At 49.9% G+C, this 19440-nt stretch overlaps 2 protein-coding genes across 2 annotated transcripts; one reads left to right on the forward strand and one right to left on the reverse strand.

Annotated features, from left to right (window-relative positions):
* Positions 1 to 2042: 2042 nt before the first annotated feature.
* On the forward strand, positions 2043 to 6792 carry LOC125549621. Its single transcript, XM_048712975.1, has 3 exons — positions 2043 to 2329; positions 5288 to 5502; positions 6022 to 6792. Exons 1-3 carry the CDS (start codon positions 2137 to 2139, stop codon positions 6616 to 6618), a joined length of 1005 nt encoding a protein of 334 aa, XP_048568932.1. The 5' UTR covers positions 2043 to 2136; the 3' UTR covers positions 6619 to 6792.
* Positions 6793 to 8515: 1723 nt separating this feature from the next.
* Positions 8516 to 9607, reverse strand: LOC125510974 (septin and tuftelin-interacting protein 1 homolog 1-like). The gene has a single exon (XM_048676294.1). The coding sequence runs from the start codon at positions 9605 to 9607 to the stop codon at positions 8516 to 8518; it is 1092 nt and encodes a 363-aa protein (XP_048532251.1).
* Between the last annotated feature and the right edge of the window lie 9833 nt (positions 9608 to 19440).

Consider the following 19440-nt stretch of genomic DNA (forward strand, 5'->3'; position numbering starts at 1 on the left):
TGGGTGTTGGTATGGCGGGTGTTGGTACGGCTAGTTGGTCTCCCATAGCAAAGGCAAAAATAAACATGGCTCACTCATTTTCTCCAGTCTTTTCCTCTTGTTCCCGCTCCTCACTTTGCATAGCAATTTCCTCAGTTAGTTCTTGTTGTAACATGTGTACATTGGGCACTAATTTACATTTGTGTACATGCATCCACTTGTCTCCACATCTCCAACATTCTCTCACTTTCCTGATTTTCTGAACATAGCATGTAGAATTCTCAGCTTGTCTGACAGGTAACTGTGGTAGGGCTGACTTTGTTCTGAAACCCAACTCTGTTTTTCTGATAGTAGTTACTATAAGGAACTCCTTGTTTCTTAGGAACTGTGCGTACTGGAGGATGGTTGGCTTCCACATCTTTTGCCAACCAATAAGCATCAGTAAGTGTTTGAGGTCTTAGAGGTCTAATTTGGAATTTAATTCCCTCCTTTAAGCCATTGAAATAGCATCTGACAAACCATAGCTCTCCTAGTTCAGTATTTTCTTCTTGTACATCAGCCATTAAATCTTCAAAAGACTTGGTGTATTCAGACACTGTGTTGTTCAGTTGTTTTAGAGAGTTGAACTTTTCTGTTAAGTCATAGGGGTCTTGCTGAGAAAATCTCTTCACTACTTCAACACAGAACTATTTCCAGGATAATTGTTTCTTCAATAACCCAGATCTTCTTAACCAAATATCAGGATCCTCTCCTTCAAATCTAGGAAAATCCATCTTAGGGCCCTTGGTCAAAGACTTCATGAATTGGGCTTGCATATCTTGCTCATAGGTCCTGATTCTTGCCACTGTGTGTGTGTGCACGCGTGTGCGTGTGTGCGTGCGTGTGTGTGTGTGTGTGTGTGTGTGTGTGTGTGTGTGGGCGCGCGCGCAAATGCATCTCTTCAATTTGTTTACATTTTTCCTTTTCTGCCTCTAATTGTTTCCTTAGTTGCTTCGTTCTATTCGGCTGGTCATGCACTTGCTCTTGTTGTAGTGTAGGAGATTTCACCAATTGACTAGAACTGGAAGGAATTTCATTATGTGGGTTGCTGTTCATTGGTTTCACTAGTGTCTGAAGCACTGAACTGATTGTTAAGAGTTGCTTGCTGAGATCTAGCACAACCTTCTGCACACTACCCACTTGTACTGATATTTCCCCATGTTTACTACTGATGGACTGCACTTCTTCTTGTAATTTAGTGACCCTTGACTGCATCTGGGCATTATATTTCTGCAGAACATCAAAATCCTCACACACAGAGAGTAAATCCTGCATATCCGCCTCATTAATAGCTTTAGCACGTCCCATCGCCTTGATCTGAGGTCGAGGTAAGGAATTTTACCACTGGAGTCCCCCAGCAACCTATCCCCAAACCTCCAATCCTTCCGCCGCCTCGATCCACACCTCCTTGGCACACGGATTAGCGCTTGAACGCGGGATTTTACAGATCGGGCAAGGCAACGGAACAACCGCTCCTGCACGGCTAATCTGCGCCCGAACAATTCACCGCCTCCAACGCCTACACCCCGTCACCAATTACCTCCAACCCCACCACCATACACCTCCAACAATCATCGTCGCCTTCAGAAACACGGGTGGGAGAAAGGGTGAGAATCATCGATCTGGAAAATAAATTGTTCCCAGAGTACGCTCTCGCTGAGTATCGCTTGCTCATGATATCAATTTGTCAGGTCCCGGATGATCTACTAGCTATGGGAGTGTAGAATTATTGGGGAAAAGTATGAATCGGGTCAGATATGAGTATAATTGGAGAGCAAGTAAGGATGTATGTATTGTCTATGAGCCATGATGGCAATAGGAATGAATCCAGAAATGCATAATGGTCTTCCCAGCCACATCCCGGCTGTTATATAGGAGAGGGGTTTAACCCAACAGTGAAAGTAAAAACGAGATGTGCTACAGTAAAATGACTACCAGTCGAAGACGCAGGAGTCACTGTGAACCGTTGGATCACCCGAAGCGGTATTGTAGGTCAAGCTACAGTTAACTGAACCCATCGGCGGTGTTAACTGAAGATATACCTTCAGTAACCTGGCAGCCTCGCGGACGCGTGCTCGTGGGACCACGGAGAGAGAGAGAGAGAGAGAGAGAGCTTCCATGGCCGGCGGCGATTGTTCTCCCGTGGCGGCGGCGGCTGCGGTGAGGAAGTGGGACCACGAAGAGTATCGGTTCCAGACGCCGGAGGAGGATTCCTTCGACCCGCGATTCAGCGAGTACGACCCCAAGCAGGGTTGTTTCATATACGTTCGCTACTTCTTCGACGGCGACAAACTCGACCTCGACGAGGAGTGTACGTTCCAATCCAATCCAATTCCCCTTATTCTAGTTCATGATTATGTTCGGTTGAACCTCTTTTGGAGGGGATTGAGGTGGATTTTGATCTATAGCGGATTTAATCCTCCCCAATCCACTCAAATCCCCTCCCCTTGCAACAGAACAAGCCCTTATCAATCCTTGTTGCCTTCGTTATGCATGTCTAGTTCATGAACACCAGTCAGTCAGTATCACTTCGTTCGTCAAAATCAATCTGAAGGTTACTTTCACTTCCTACTCGATTTATTCAGAAGCAAAGGCAGCCACTTTCATATTTATTTGTCAATTAGGCTCGGTTTGGACACGCACTACTTTTTTTTAAAGGAGGAAGACCCCGGCCTCTGCATCGCATGCAGCCACTTTATTAATTATTCACAAAGACCTTACAAAATGAGCATCACTAGGCGCCGGCGCACCGGCCGAACGTTTCGGCCGGTCCTACCGTAGCCGCCCGATCAGCCCCTCCCAAGCCGCTAGATCCTTATCCATCCAGGCCATCTTCTTTCCTCAGGCTTGCGAGAAAAGGACCGTCCGCATCTCATCAGCCCCGCGCGCTCTTCAGTGGCCATCCGCAACGCCGATCCCTACCCTCGCCGGCCGTCCCCGTCGCCGATCCCCGCCCTCGCCGGCCGTCCTCGTCGCCGATCCCCACCCTTGCCGTCCGTCCTCGCTCGTAGCTTCGGTGGCGACGGCCGCAGCTCGCCGGCGTGCTTGCCGCTGCTCATGCCCGTCCAGTCGCAGCTCGCCGGTCACATACCTCGCGGTTGCAACCTCTTGCTCATCCCCGTTCCAGCAAAGCGACATCGGTCATAGCAAAATCCAGGACCGCTTGTAGCATGTAGCATGAAACCCACTACTTCCATCCTCGCCAAATGTTGCTTGGACTACTCGTGGGTTGAAGCTTTTTTCAACTACAAATGAAGCTAAAAAAAACATCTTTGTCGCTGGCCCAACCCAGTCGCATCTCTGGCATGAATGGATGTAGCAAAAAATTTCGCCGGTCGTAGCAAAAACTGATGACGATTGCAGCAAAAACTCGTCTCCGCCGTCGCGGATTGTAGCTCCGCCATGAATGCATGTAGCAAAAAATGGTGCTGGTTCCAGCATGCCGCGACGCTGGTTCCAGCATGCGGCCGCCATGGTCGCAGCTCGCCGGTGGTGATTCTCCCACAGATGCATCTTCGCTGGGCTCCGGTTGCAGCTCCTTTTCCCACCCCCCATGTCGGAGCTTTTCAACGAGCGGTTTGTGGAGAAGGAGCTTGAAGACGACCACGCGGGGAAGAAGATAACGGAGGGCAGAGTACGATGCATCAGATAAGATGAGAGAAAAATAAACAATCGTGATGGGCCTAGGACACGTGGGTGGGCCGAGGAAAGGAAAAACAAACAACGGAAAACGTGGATCGGGAGACATCCTAGCGCTAGATCCCTTCGCGATCGAGGGGCGCGCGAGCGACCGACCGAAGCTTCGGCCGGTCCGCCGGTACATAATGTTTCCCTTACAAAATAGTACATCAGTGAGTCTGAAGCCACCATCTTGGCAACTTCTGTCGCTACTTCTATCCACTTGATGAAGGGGTGCCGATAGTCCGAGCCTAATACCAAACAGACTTCGCACGTAAGCCTAACATCTAAAACCGGAGGCCCCAGCCAAGCCATATATCTGGTCTAGGGCACACACCAGTCCGGCGCACTCACAGAGGCCGCCGCCATCGTCTTCCACCGATCCCTCTTCAGAGCAGGTACCGACGCCACGACCTTGCCAGATCTGCCATCGATGCCAGACAGCGGCATCCTCCTGCGCGAGTCCGTCTACACATGTCAAACACCGAGACTCCACTGCGCCACGCCGCCGAGATCCATAGTCGTCGACGCGTAAGATGAAACACCGCTCCACTAAAGATGTTATCCGCTGGTCCCTCGAGCCCGTGCACACCTCCAAGACTGACGTCCCCAAGGGGGAAACGATGCAAGAGAGCCGCTGTCATTCGATCTACCGATCTAGGGTTTCCCCCGGAAGTAACAGATAGAGGTCTGGAACTTCTCCACGGCGATGTCTTCAAGAAGAGAACGACACATAAGAGCGCCTCCATCGCCAGCCTTGCATCTAGCCGAGCGCAAGGTTTTCACCCAGATCTGTTCGAAGAACCTCCATCTAGTCTTGTGTATGGATCGCCGCCATCTCTACCGGGTTCTGAAAGTAGGATCCAGGCTGCCACCGCCTGACCAGCCAGCAGCCGTGCCGCGCGAGCAGCGGGGCTGCCCGCAAGCCCCAGCTGCGCCACCGGAGAGCCCTACAGCAGACCCCGCCGCCGGCCCAGGAGAGGACGACGCCTCGTATGCCCAGCAGCCACCGCCGTCAGCCCGCGCCGCCGCGCCCCATGCCCGCGCCGCGCCGCCACTAGAAGAAAGCGTCCCACGCCGCCATCCTCGGGCAGGAGGAGAAGAAGGCCCCCCCGCTGCCTAGGCTGAGCGGGCTTTGCCCGACGACCTGTGCCGGCGGCGGCGGCGAGGAGGGGCGAGAGGCGGCAGATCTGGGCTCCCCGCGGCCGCCCGCGGGGACGGCATGAGGAGAGGGACGAGGGGTCTGTTAAGAGGGACGAAGGGTCTGTTTCCCTCCGTTCCCAGTTATAAGATGTTCTAACCTTTTTCTGAATTGGATGTATGTAGATGTATTTTAGTGTGTTTGTTCACACATTTTAGTTCCTATGTAGTCCGTGTTGAAATATAAAAAACATTTTCTAATTCGGAACAAATGTGGTAGTATATTACTATGCAAAAGATGAGAGCACAGCCTTTTTTTTGCATAAGATGAGAGCACAGCCTGTCTGGTTCGGTTTTCAATGGTTCTGTTCCAACCAATTTACACCTACACACATACTTGTCTTGTTACCCTCTTTGATTGATTGATATGCATTTTCTTCTCATTTGATAGCACCTGTTGGTCCCATGCGACATACTGGTAAAATCTTCAAAGAGGGGTTCCGGCTCAAAAACTCGGTCAATGTTGTCTCCATCAAGATTGTTTCCTCCGACTATGGCTACCCACTCAATGTCTACGGTACCATCATAGCCAGGGACAGTTTGGATCAAAAATGTGTCTATATATTCCGGCGCGACCAGGATGATTGCCAGCTCATCACCTCAAAGGTATTACTGCCATTTGCCTCATAGCTACAGACACATACTACAATTTATCAATGTGTATTTTCTTGTACTGGTACTTTCTCATTTCAGTCCTCTGATTTACAAAAAAATTGGTGATTTTCTGACGGAGAATTTTTGACAATTTCTATAAATGATTATTTCTGAATGTTGTATATTAGTAATCCATATCTGGGTTTTGTATGTTATACTTGAATAACGGCTCTGGTTTTGTATCTGTTCCATATGATGTTTGATTTTAACGATACTTGTCTTGTAGGGTATAGTGTTAGGAGCCAGGGGTTTATCACTTGCGTGCCTCAGTTTATGGCACTACAGCAATCTGCACAATAAGAAAAGAAAGTACAAAAAATACATGACCACAGATGTAGCATAATTTTTCTGAGTCTAATTACCTTGTTTCGTCATTCAGAACATAGCTAAAAATGAACCCCGAAGCAAGGGTAATTCAATCAATCCTAGAAACAAGCTCCTGGAATTTATCTATTTAAATTGGTCTTGCAGGATGATTCATTAATTTTGACTGGCCCAAAGAGAGGATTCATGGTGTGCGATGATATATTCTTCGAAATCAACCTGAAGGTGAAGGATGTGCATGGGAGGACTGTCGATGATGATAGACTCAGTAAAGGATTGATCGAGGTGGATGCTATCCGCAGGCTGGAATTTAGTCCCAGATATGTGGTTGATACGGAAACACTTGTCAGCATGCACAGCATATTGGATTTGAACAATACATTCATTACAAGGTCGGTGGAGGGCACTGTTGAGATCAAGATCCTTGAGGGACCTGATGAATTCCATGGGAAGATTGTCGCTTCCACTACCAGCATTCCATGCGACATTGTGCTACATGATAGCAAAGTGAGTGGTGCGCTAACTCCAGGTGACAGTGGAGTCCTACAAATGGCGCGGCGCGTAGTAGGAGTCTCTGTGGATGAGATGCTGGTGTTGACTGTTGCTGCTGATGTCGGTGATGATGAGTTATCTGCCCGCACTGTTCAGTTTACTCCAAGGCGCAATGGTTACAATGATGAGAGTATTGCCTGCGGGGACTACAAGTTGCTTCTGAAGGTCACTTGGTCGATTGTGTATTTCTGATGTAACTCTTAGTTATTCAGTCGTGGTAGTCTGCCAGATTCTCTAGATACTTTGGATGCAATGAAGTTTCATTATGGGAACCAGTTATAGTACATGCTAAAACAATATATGTGTTCCAGCGCGTATTGTATCTATTCTGACTCTTCTGGCTGATGTAAGCTAGTTTTACTGGAACTGCTTGTGGTACATGCATGAAATTTAAGACTCTTGTAGTATTCACGTCAGCATACTCAGGTTTACTCGGAGTAAAATTAGAAACTATCCCCAAAACTTTGACATCCTAAAAGTAATGTCTATACAAAGTTGTTCGCCTTGTCTATATAAGACGTTTTTAGTTCAAATTGAACTGCAAAAACGTCTTATATTTTGGTACAGAGGTAGTGGTAAACAGTATGTATTATCTATAAGATTTTAAGACCTGTGTTAGAATTGGATCGCCTCTTTGAATATGTTGCAAGTTCAATGTCTATGAAGAGTTGAAGACTATACGGACGCAATGTAGTATATATTCTTGGTTAGAATCAAGACTCAGTAAAAGCTTTCAGTTCTTTTGATACTTCCTCTATGTATCCAACTTGGATGTGCATTATTGTGCTAAGGAAGTAGTTCTGAATAGTATCAAATCCAAACCTATAGCAGAATTTACCCCTTTTTAATATCTTAAAATACGTTCTTTTTAAGAATTTTTGCAACTTTCGAATGCGTTTTTTGGTGCCACTAGTACATCCAATATGCACCCCACCCCTTCGAGAGCGCCCAACCGCCCATCGAAACTGGATGAACAGCATTCCCAGTGATTGCAAAGCCTGATTCATCATTTTCTTCATGCACTACACATTAATTAGAAGAAGCAAATTCTGGTTGAGCAAATATTTGACAATGAATACGTCAATGGTTTTATATATGGTTTCATCTGCTGTGTTTGGATATCCAGGAAAAAAAATTACAGTTCTACAAATGCTTGGTTTGATCAATGGACAAAGCAATATGCACTTCAGAGCAACAAGACTTGCTATCTTCAGGAGGTGTTTCAGGCTTTCAGCTAATTAGAACATAATACACATGGATCTCTTCAACAGCTCGCAGTGGGGTTCTAGTCTTTTATCCATCTCCGTTTTCCTAGGATGCCCTTGCCTCGCCATATAAAACCGGCCATAAACCCAGCTTCTTCTACGTCCAGGCAAAGATCTCTGCAAGGCAATGTCGAAAGATGAAGATATGTCATGCCTGTTTTACACTGTCACAAAATCTACATGTAGAACTGCAAAATTCACGAAAACTTGCAAATCTGAATTTAGACTCCTTTGCTGCAATAGTGTATTGATTTTGAGTGCCAAATATGGCGTAGGGGAAGGGCCTGAATGTGCATCTCTACCACTCTATCAGTGAAGAAAGTGCACGGAATGGCTGTCGAGTTCGCCACAATGCAACAACTTGATGTATGCTTGGTGTCTTACACTGTCAAGTTGATAATAGCAACATACTGTATGTGAAACACTGCAGCCCTTGTGTCTTACCAAGCATAATTCAGATTATGAAACACTGTCAAGTTACATTGCTAATCATAATTGACTAGAAACATTACATTGCTGATCATAAGTGACTACAAGTCTACAACCTTACAAGCTGCTGTATCAACTTTGACAAACAAGACGGCCGAGGTCTTCTGCTTCTTGAAAACTTGCAAATCTGAATTTGGACTCCCTTACTATTTTGAAATTTTCATCCAAGCATTTGTGCTGCAATAGTGTATTTATTTTTAGGGTCAAATATGGCATAAGTGACTACAACCATTATATTGCTATAAGCATAACTGACTACAACCATTACATTGCTGATCATAACTTCATAAGTGACTAGCACAACCTTTCAAGCTGTTGTAGCAGACTAGTATCAACTATGTATGACAAACAAGACGGCCGAGGTCTTCCGCTTCTCGATCCACCATGGCGACGCCGGCCTCCAGCCGTGCGAGCACGCGTTCGTCCTCGAGCAGCTCCGGGGTGAAGAGGCTCTTCCAGCCGGCGCACCACGCCGCGGCCTCCCCCGACGACGGCCTCGCGGACCGCAGCCAGTGACGCAGCGCGCCCTCCCATTTGCCGAAAAACTCCTGCTCCAGGATCGACACCACGTCGTCGGTGCGCACGAGAGGCGTCCACGACATCACCTCGCGGAACTTAGTGTCGCGCTGCTTCGGGGGTGTGATCTTCAGCTGTTGCAGCCATCGTGTGAGCCTGGGCAGGACGTGACGCCGGCAGAAGATCTCCCAATGCGTCGGGTCCAGGTAGTCTTTCCATGGGGAGATGACGTCGTAGCAGCCGCCGCTGATCTTGCTCTCCACGGTGCCGTAGAGGCTCTCTGGCAAGTGTCCGATCAAGGGGATCCACGGGCGTAGCCAGTGGTCGCAGCCCGGGCTCCACAACGGCTCCCACTCTCGCGCTTTCACGGCGATCCTCGGCGTGAGCACCTGCTCCACGATGTGCTGCACGGCGCAAGCAGGCAGCGCGGCCCTCCACGCCCCCAGCGCACGCTTCTTGCCCCGGAGCACCTCCTCGGACTCGGCGATCGCCGCCAGCGCCTCCGCCGTCTCCGCGCTGTCGTCGCCTTGAAGCTTCACGTCACGCAGCAGCACAAGGGTCCTCTCGTAGCAGTCCCGTTCGAGGCGCAGGGCCCGTGAGACCGCCGCCGACTCGTGCCACTCGTCTGGGGATGGCGGTGACGGCGCCGGCCCGCCATGCAGGCCGTTCTTGTACGTCTTCTCGCGGTGGCCGATGCCGGCGGTGGAGCAATGCTGGACGGCCTTTATAGGGGCGATGATGCCTTGGCCGTGCGCGCCGAGGCCCGAGCCTTGCTTGTAGTTCCACAGCCGCATCATCTTGGCCACCGGCGCGGTGGTGCGCGCGAGGCTCCCCGGCATCTTCAACGGGTACGACGAGTCGTCGTCCTCGTCGAGCAGCGCTGCGGTGAAGCTGCGCTTCAGGAGCGCCATGCCGCCGATCGACGTTGCCAGGCGATCAAGGACCAAACAGGGAACGTCGCTGCTTGGAACTGGCCGGCGTGCTGTTCCTTCTGCTGATCGGTGCCTATGCTGTGCTATGAGAGTTTCATATATCATACATTGATACGCAACATTATATAGCTAGTAGGCAGGCTGTTAGTAGAAGCTAAGCAATCGACTCCGTTTTGGAGACGAGCCCTTGAACGCGTTTCCAATTCCGACAAAGCGTCTTATTTGCTGAGATAACTACTCTGCATAATACACCAACATTTTCCATACATATGCGCGAGCACTTTTCGGTACATAGACGGTGGAACGGGGGCTCACAACGAACTTTTGATTTTCGTAAGGCCCACCGCACGACTCCATCCTGTCCGGTGCATCCGTTTGGGATAGAACGGATGAATAGCGCGGCCTAACGCGCAGCCCCAAACGGACAAATATTCAGATTCCGTTCGTTTTTGACCCATTCCTGGTTCAAACTTGGGTCGAGTTTGGGGTGAAACGGACATCACGCAGATGGGCTCGCCGCACGCCCTTGTCCCCCCATGGCCACCTCTCGGGGACACTATCAGTCCCTTCGCTTCCAACGTCTCCACCCCATCTCCCCGCCCCACCCCACCGCCGGCGCCGCCACTATTCTCCGGCCGCCTCCTCACTTCGCACCTCCCGGCCGTCCATACCAAACCACATCTCGACATGGCCGCCACCACGTCCGCGCTTTCACCGTAGTTTTGGCCGTCGCCGTCGTAGCTGGTGGCAGAGGGGATACAACCGCTGGCGACGTACCACGGCGGCCACGGCAACTTCCGACGAGTGCTGCAGAGCGGCCAGTAGCCGGCTGCCAACCACCCCTGCTGCATCGAGGTGGCAGGTTCTCACAATGATATCGACGTGCTGCAGCGTTCTCCAGTCTTCGCAAGGCTTGCAGAAGGCCATTCCCCACTTGTGAACTATGAGATCAACGACCACCAATACAACAAGGGATACTATCTAGCTGATGGTATATATCCTTAGTGGTCAACTTTTGTCAAGACAATCTCGAACCCCTATGGTGAGAAGAGAAAGAGATTTGCCCAAATGCAAGAGAGTGCTAGAAAGGATGTCGAACGTGCTTTTGGTGTGTTTCAATCCCGATGGGGTATCGTTCGAAACCCTGCACTGTCATGGGATGAAGGGAAGCTTTGGGAGGTGATGACAGCTTGTGTGATCATGCACAACATGATCGTCGAGGACGAGAGTGATGACAGCATCTTCAACCAAGGATTTGATTATCAGGGTGAAAATGTTGAGCCCCTGCACCAAGAACCGGCCATGTTTGAACAGTTTGTCCCAATCCATCGTGAGTTGCGTGATTGGCACACTCATTTGGATCTTCAAAATGATTTGGTTGAGCACGTGTGGAGTCGTATTAGCAACCAATAGATGTATTGGTTCATTCAAGACAATTTCAATTTGGTTGTAAAACTATTTTATTTAAAGACAATTTCGATTGGGTTGTAAAACTATTTTTATTTTTAGACAATTAACATTTAGACGTGCAAACTTGTTTTGATATGAATATACGGGCATTTTTGGCCGTCCCGGATAGGATGGGGCCAAAGCATGCGGCCGCATGCTGGACGCACGGCCACCGCATCCCAGGACAGGCTCAGACACGACCCCATCTCCCTACCTAAATGGACCGAATCCGGGCAACACGGTCGTCTGTTTGGGGTCGCACGATGGAGTTGGCCTAACCTTGGCACCCAAGAAATATGGTGGAGTCCGAACAAGAAACTAGTTTCACATATAAAAGAACTCAACTTTGTACAACCGTTTAGCTTGAAAGCTACCCTCATTTTAGACAACCAAATTTCGGACTCTTCAAATAGATCTCATGTGTGTGCGAATTAGATTTATGGAGTTTTTTTGCACGCAAGGGGAGGGGGGGGGGGGGTGTGATTTTGGTTTGGGAAAACGTCACTTAGCCAACATTACCCATATTTAGGCCTAGTTTGGCAGTGTAGTTTTTAAATACAGCAGTATTCTTTTTTGAAGAAAAGGCAGATCATGATCTACGTACCTTATGCATTTAAAACGGATAAGGACCCCAATGACCATGGTCAATTACATGAAGGTGATGTTAGCTCTGCACGGATCGTGCAGCAGGCCATCACCAAGCTTGAAATAGAGAAAACAACAAGTACAAGGGTGGGGGTTTTGGGAGTCAAAGAGGGCTGCTTATTCAACCGTGTCAGCCCAAGCACTTAACACAGCTCGATCAACATCCCTTGGCGCTCTAAAACACCACAACCTAAGAGAGGTTGCAACTGCAGAGAAGGTTTGTGCTGATGACCATCTGGCATTGTCGAAAACCTGCGCATTACGACAATTCCAAAGTGCCACCGCACCGGCTTCAAAAAGGATGTGCCACAGTTTGCCGTACTTGTGTCTTGCAGTTTGCGAAAGAAGGAAGCCATGCAGATCGGATGAGCCCCGTGCTGAATCAGATAAGCCTAATTTCTCCCAAACTGCATCTGCAAGCCTACATCAAAGAATAATGTGGCAGTTGGATTCCACAGCTGGACATAGATCACATCCATTGTGCTGCACAAGCGTCGTCCATTGTTTTTTCATCATGTTATCCCTGGTGTTCAGCCGTCCACGGAGAGCAACCCACAAAAAAACTCGATGTTTATTGGGTATGATCTTATCCTGGACATAAAGAGCCACCGGACAGTCCACACCGGTGAAAGAAAGCAAGTTGTAGAAGTAGGCAGTGGACAGCTGGTTACCAGTACAGGTTGGGTGTCAAGCATCTCCCTTGCCCGGTTGAGGTTGGATAACATCACGATACATAAGTAGTGCCTCACACTCCTTGGCTGCAGTGGCGGAGAGGTCCGGGTGCAAATGGAGGTCCCATTGCCCATCCCTGAATTGCGATGCAACCGTGCAATATTTGTGTCTCGCATAAGAGAAAAGCACCGGGAAGGTGATCATAAGTATCCCACATTCCAGCCAAGCATCAAACCAGAAGGAGATAGTGGATCCGTTACCAATCTCACAGACCATAGCCTCCATGACGGTTTTGAAGGTGCAATTGATCCCCCTCCATATGGCAGTGTCCCGATTATGGTAGTCCAGGGAAATTTAATTCTGATAATATTGCCTTGCAAACCAATTGTAGCATGGGACTTCGTTTGACTACAGAATCTTGGAGGCTAGCTTACATATTAGTGATATGTTGTGACATCGAAGATTTCTGATCCTAAAAACCACCAGACTCTCGAGGCCGCGTGACGAAGTGTAACGTTCCAGATGTAACTTTCCATAATTGTAACTCTAACTTTTGCCATTTTCGGCTATGTGATATGTTATTTCCATCATGGTTGGGTTTTTTCTTTCGTTTTTGCATTTTGTTCATGTCATGCATTTCATCTCATGTCGTCATGTGCATTCGTGTTCGTCTCATGCATCCGGTCTTTTTCCCTGTTGTCCGTTTCGGAATCCAACACTCCCACATGCACCCGTTGCACCTTTCAGATCTCGTTTCATGAGCAGAAGAAAAACATTCTCAGAATGGGTCGAGATTTTTCGAGTGGCCTTGGTACATCATCGGTAGGCCGTCTGTCAAATTTTGTTCCATTTGGAGGTCGTTTGATGCCCCAACGGTTAACCGGGTAACCGCAAAGCCCCTCTCTTATTGCAGCCCAGCACCCCTCCAAAACAGCCCACTAACCCATCTAAACCCCCTCCATGCTCTCCGTCGTTGGATCACGATCGTGTGGGCGAAAACCGCACCTCTTTTGGACTCTCCTAGCTCCCCCTACTTTTAAAAAGGCCCCTTCCCCTCCATTTTCGGGCGAAACCCTAGTCCACCCTTTCCGCCACCACCAGACGCGTCCGCGATGGCTGGACACGTCCCCCGCCGCCGCCCCGACGTATCGCGTGCTGCCACGTCTCCCATGCGTGCCCACTTCGCGGCGCCCCACCGCCAGGCCCGAGGCCCGAGGCCGGCCTGCCCCGGGCCAGATCTGGGCCGCGTCGCGCCACCCATCTGCCGCCCTCCCGCTCCACCGCGCCACCCGTCCGCCGCCCTCCCGCTCCACCGCATCGTCGACCTGCGCCACCGGGGGCTCGCCGGAGTCGCCCCGCGCCGCCGTCTTCCATCGCCGCGCCGCCTCCCCGTTCGCCACCGCCGGCCACTGCCTCGACGTCGCCGTCCCTCGGAGGGACCCCCCACCCGCCTCAGATCCATCCGCCGCCGCCGCCGCAAGCTCGGAGCTCCCCACCGGATCCGGCGAGATCCGGCCGGGCAACCGCCGCCTCCGCCGTTGACCCGATCTGCACGAGGCCATCCCACTCCGTTTCGGCCCCTGATCCAAACGGGACCTCCCCGTTTGCTGCACGACCCCGTCCACCCTCGTCCTAGGGTATAAATTTCGTAAGTCCTTTTTTTTCTGCAACATCATATATGCATCTTGTGCGGGCCCTATCTTCATGCATGTTGCTCCATTTCACGTGCATGATATACCGAAATGTTCGTCTCGTGGTGCTCTTCATGTTAGTGTCATTTGCATGTATGTTACTGTCCATATTGATGCCCTAATCTTCATTGCAAAAGTGCTATATGATATTGTCTGCTGGAATTCATCACAACTTGCTGATTTGTCATTTTCGTTACCTTTTGTGTGTGAATCCTATGAGCATCATGTCTACATGTTTTAGGAGCTCCTCCATGACATCTTTACAGTGGTGCAAGCCTTGTATTTTTATGAGCTCTGTGGTGACTAGCACAAGCATGCAAAGTAGGCCACATGATGTTGCTGTTTTCAGACACAGTAATTTTTCTAAGTCTTTTCCGATTACATTATGTTGCTATGTTGTCTTGTTACCACAAGTAGATCCATGCATATTTTGATGAAGTTCAGTAAGAGTGTTTTGAAGATATTGTTATGATTTATCCATTCATGCCTCTGGTTCTAATTATGGAGTACTATAGATTGTCATTCCCATGCTCTACTTTTACTAAATAGTGTTGCTGGTAGATTGTTAACATGAATTTCATTATTGCCATGTGTTTTGCTAGTGATCCATGCACCCTATGAACTTGCACTTGCCATGTTTAGCTTCATAATTGTGTCTTCTTACTGTTGGTTACCTTGTGATGCCATGAAAAGCTTTGTGGTGAGTGGCATGAGCTTGCAAAGTTGCTATCATGAATTTGTTTCTGCCATGTCATGTTTTCTACTAAGTCTGAAACTGATCATATCACTTGCCATGTTTGCATGGGTGCTACAATCTTTTCTATGCATATTTGTGTCGGAACACGGGTTCTGGTAAACCCTTGAGGTTCGAACACTGGGGTGCGCACGAAGATCTCTCCCCCAAATCACGTTCTCGCAACGATCTCAAAGCCTAGCTTGCCGAACCCGAGGAACAAGGGACGCAAGAGTTTATACTGATTCGGGCTACCGTTGCGGTGTAATACCCTACTCCAGTGTGGTGTGGTGGATTGCCCTGTAGGCCGGGGATGAACAAGTACAAGGGAAGAACAACCTCCCGAGGAGAGGTGTTCTTGAGATCGATGAGCTTGTGTGGCTGGGGAGGATCCGAGTGATCCGTCTCTAGATGAGCCCTTCTCTCTTTGGATGAGCCCTCTGGCTACGGTGGTGGCTAGCCCTATTTATAGAGGCCCCGGTCCTCTCCCCAAATATTAGGCGGGAAGGGATCCCACAACGGCCAATTCAAAGGGGGACAACGAGTACAAGTTATCCTAACAAAAGGTGGTCTTCTCCTGCCAAAGGCTCTGCTGGTGACGCTGTCGTGGGCTCCGTGGTGACCTCTGTCTTGCCGTCCTGCTGGTCTTGGTCTCGTTGCACCGATATGGAAACCTTTTCTTGATGCCTCGGGAGTCCGCACCTGCGCCTGCCTCTTTAGCACCGAAGAGGAAAATGGCTCCCTGCGCCCGCTGGCACCTTCCTGGCCTTGGTCGTCATGGCTCACGTCACGGGAACCTCACCAGGTGCCCCTTGCCTTGATCTCTCCGCTCCTCGCGAGCCAGCCTAGTAAGGCTGCCCCTGAGGAGGTCTTGTGTCGTCCGCCTCGCGAGGCTTGGCCAATCGCGAGGGTCTTGACCGTCGGTTGATGAAGATGGGCCTTACCAGGCCGTGGGTGGAGCCACGCCCTGGGCCACAGGCAGGCAAGTCTGGGTACCCCCGTTGCCAGGACGCCGACAGTAGCCCCTGGGCCCAAGGCGCACTCGTGCTTGGCTTCGCGGTGAAGCCAACGGGAAAGTGCGGAGCGCCGCGGGCCCCAATAGCCCGCAGACTTGATTGACGCGTGGCAACTGACGGGACGTGGGCACCTCGACTTCCCCATGCAGCCTCAATTTCCACCTGGCTAGGCAACTACCGTCGTCTTCATAGCTCCTCCTTCCTTACAGGCAGCACTCTCCGCCGCTCCCTCATCTCCCAGAAGGCTACAGATCTATTTCCCTGGCCCAATCTGACACCAACTCCCCCCGCCGCCATGGCACCAAGCCGGAAGAAGAAGGGAAAGAAGGAGTCCCGTACCTCGGCCCCCGTGACACCGGTCCTCGAGCTCGCCATCGAGCAGTCGGTGGTGCTCAACCAAGAGGCGATGGGCAAGGTGCGCCCGGCGCTCACCACCGATTTCAATGAGTGGGGGCGACAGTGGCCTGGCTTGCTTCTCGTGCCGAGGTTGACATGACGGCCACCGAGGTCCCCATCCATCTCCACGCCCTCCAGGCAGGCTCGATTCCCCCCTTCTCCAATTTCTTCAATGCGGTGCTCTCGCATTACCAGATCAACGCGCTGCATCTTGATCCCCAATCCATCATCCTCCTTGCTGTCTTCGCCTTTGTCTGCGAAACCATGGTGGACATTGCCCCTTCCGTGGCTCTGCTTCGCCACTTCTTCTCTCTGCACCTGACAGACCCTCTCCAGTGCTCGGGGTGTGTATCCCTCCAGACCGTCACGGCGACGGCCGGCTCGAGGATTGACCTCGAGCTCTCGCCCGTCATCGGAGGCTTCATGAGGAGTGGGTATTCATGGACGTTGGCATGTGCAGCCCCCTGTTGCTGCTCCCTTGGGTTCCAGCTGCCCCGAGCTCCGGTTGGGGGCACGTGAAGCTCACCGATCAACGGCTTGCCCATGTCTGGCTCCGGTTCGCCAGGTCGAAGGACCTTGGTGTGACGGCGCCCATGGTGGTGAAGGAGTTCATCCAGTGTCGCATCGCTCCGCTTCAGCGCCACTCTCGGCAAATGTGGACCTTCTCTGGCTACGGGGACCGCATGAGGCTTCAGGCTCCGGCTCTTCCTCCTGAGGCGCGTGATATGTCTCCAACGTATCTATAATTTTTGATTGCTCCATGCTATATTATCTACTGTTTTGGACATTATTGGGCTTTATTATCCACTTTTATATTATTTTTGGGACTAACCTATTAACCGGAGGCCCAGCCCAGAATTGCTGTTTTTTGCCTGTTTTAGGGTTTTGTCGTGGAGTTGACACGGCAGATGTCCTAGAGCAAGGACTTAGTCGTAGGGCCATCACACTAGGAAGCTTAAAGGGGTTAATCGGGACAAAGGACACGAGCGAGTTTTTATACTAGTTCGGCCCCTTACGATGAAGATAAAAGCCTACATCTAGTTGGGTTTGGTATTGCTGAGGTTTCGATCTCCAAGGGGCTCAACTCGCCGGCTTGGTTCTCGATCTGGTTGTTTCTTGTCCTAAGCCGCCGCCGGGTCGTCCCCTTATATACACGGGTTGATGCCTGGCGGCCTACAGAGTCCCGGCCGGCTCATAAAACGTGTCCGGCTCGGTGACCTCTTTTATATGCCTTTCTTTACATATGGCGGTTTACAATGTTGGGCCTCAAGCTGCCTTTGGGCTTAGACCTTCTACAAGACTTAATAAACTATCACTTTGAATATTACTGGGCTTCTTTTTGTAACCCGCCATTGGGGTTGACCCGGCCCCTCCTGGGCGGGTCATACCTGGTAGCTATATCCCCAACATTAGGCCCCAGGTTGACTTTGAACTTTGTTCTTTGTCAATCTTCAACACTTAGATGAAATCCATCTTCTTCTGCCTGACAAAACTCTGTCACCCGCCATGACGTCATCTCTTGGAAACGCAAAAGACTTTCATGATGTCATTCTTCAACGGATATTTTATCTTTAATGCTTCCGAGAATCGAGGCGCCTTCATAGCTAGATAACCATTACTCGGGTCTCCCTTGATTTTCGCGCCCATCTGTTCGCACTTGTCCTTATAAATAGGCTTGCACTAGCCTTCCTCATTCTTCTCTCTCTCTCTCTCTCTCTCTCTCTCTCTTTGTCTTCTTCCTGTCGCTACCCTTCTCTGCTTCTCGAGCTCCGCCGCCGTCGTAGCACTCACCGTTGCCCTCAACGCCGGCCGCTGCATCACCCTGAGTTTGTCTAGAGAGACGTGGTGACTCTTCGCAGTAGACCTGCATCTCGTACGTTCCTTCTTTCTCTCGCACCTAGATCTGTATTAGGGTTGCGAGTTCATCAGTGTTCTTCGCTGTTCATCACGGATCTTCTTGTAGTTCTTCTTCCGCAACTTCTTCTGATCCAAAAAGGAAGTATAACTCGCGCGGTAGTTGTTTTGCGTCCATTTTTTATATCAGTAGATCCCTTTTTCCTGTATAGATGCTTCATTGTAGCTGACGAACTCATATGTACTAGATTTTTAGGTCTAGAATATTTTCTTTTTGGGTCGGCCATTTGATCCAAAATAATAATAACAGCTTGGTGAAACTTGTTTATGCCAAGGCTTAGCTGAATCCGCTTTCTGAAAGAATCCATAGCTATGGCGGCTTACCGCTCCGGCTTTCTTTTCCTTATATGTCATTAGCCCTTAGTTAAGCCGTCATTACTTGTTTTACATCTTCATCCTTTAACTGTTAATTTCACCATAAGCTGAACCGGCATGCTGTTTTTTCTTTTTCAGTTCTTTGCACATCATGCCGTCAAAAACACCCACCATCTGTAACTGGGTCCCCTCAACCATAACCGAGGAACGTTTAAAAGAGTTCTTCCTCATTGGATTTCTTCCCTCAAAAACCGCCATGTCTTATCGTGCTCCTGACCCGGAAGAAGAACGCCCCAATCCAAAAGACGGCGAGATGATTGTCTTCACTGACCACATGAACCGTGGCTTCTCACCTCCTGGTTCAAAAATCTTCAAAGAGGTCCTTCACTTTTTCAAACTTCATCCTCAGGACATTGGGCCCAATTCCATGTCCAATATTTGTAATTTCCAAGTGCTCTGTGAGGTATATCTTCAGCAAGAGCCGACTGTAGAACTGTTTAGAGAATACTTCTATCTGAATCGGCAGAATGAGTGCACCAACGGCCCCAGCTTAGAACTTGGAGGCATCTCAATTCAGCGCCGGCAAGGTGCTGTCTTCCCTCTCATAGTTTTACCAAGTCACCCAAAGGACTGGAACCAAACTTGGTTTTACTGTCAGGACATCTCACCAGCCAACGAGATGCCACTACCGGGTTACCGCCCCGATCGTCTTGACTCCAAGTTCGCACTTCCAGATAAACTTACTGTTGTTGAACGCAAGAGGCTGCTTCCATCCATCAGAAGAATCAACGCTTTGTTGGGGAACAGTCTAACCGAAGTTGATCTGACCCGCTGCTGGATCTCATGGCGGGTTATTCCGTTAAGCCGTCGGTCAAAATTGATGTATGAATATGGTGGAGGCCCGGACGATTCTCTTCATCATAGCCCGGTTCAACTAACCGAAGAAGACATTGTTTCAATGTCAAACCTTTTGGTGAATGG

Source organism: Triticum urartu, chromosome 1 (genome assembly GCF_003073215.2).
Source record: "Triticum urartu cultivar G1812 chromosome 1, Tu2.1, whole genome shotgun sequence".
Taxonomy (NCBI): Eukaryota; Viridiplantae; Streptophyta; class Magnoliopsida; order Poales; family Poaceae; genus Triticum; species Triticum urartu.

What these genes read in the sequence shown, in the direction of transcription:
- LOC125549621 (XM_048712975.1), top strand. Translation starts at nt 2,137, where the DNA reads ATGGCCGGCGGCGATTGTTCTCCCGTGGCGGCGGCGGCTGCGGTGAGG. An exon ending in ACTCGACCTCGACGAGGAGT is followed by an intron (nt 2,330 to 5,287) that starts GTACGTTCCAAT and finishes CTCATTTGATAG; the next exon opens with CACCTGTTGGTCCCATGCGA. An exon ending in GCCAGCTCATCACCTCAAAG is followed by an intron (nt 5,503 to 6,021) that starts GTATTACTGCCA and finishes TTGGTCTTGCAG; the next exon opens with GATGATTCATTAATTTTGAC.
- LOC125510974 (XM_048676294.1), bottom strand. Translation starts at nt 9,607, where the DNA reads ATGGCGCTCCTGAAGCGCAGCTTCACCGCAGCGCTGCTCGACGAGGAC.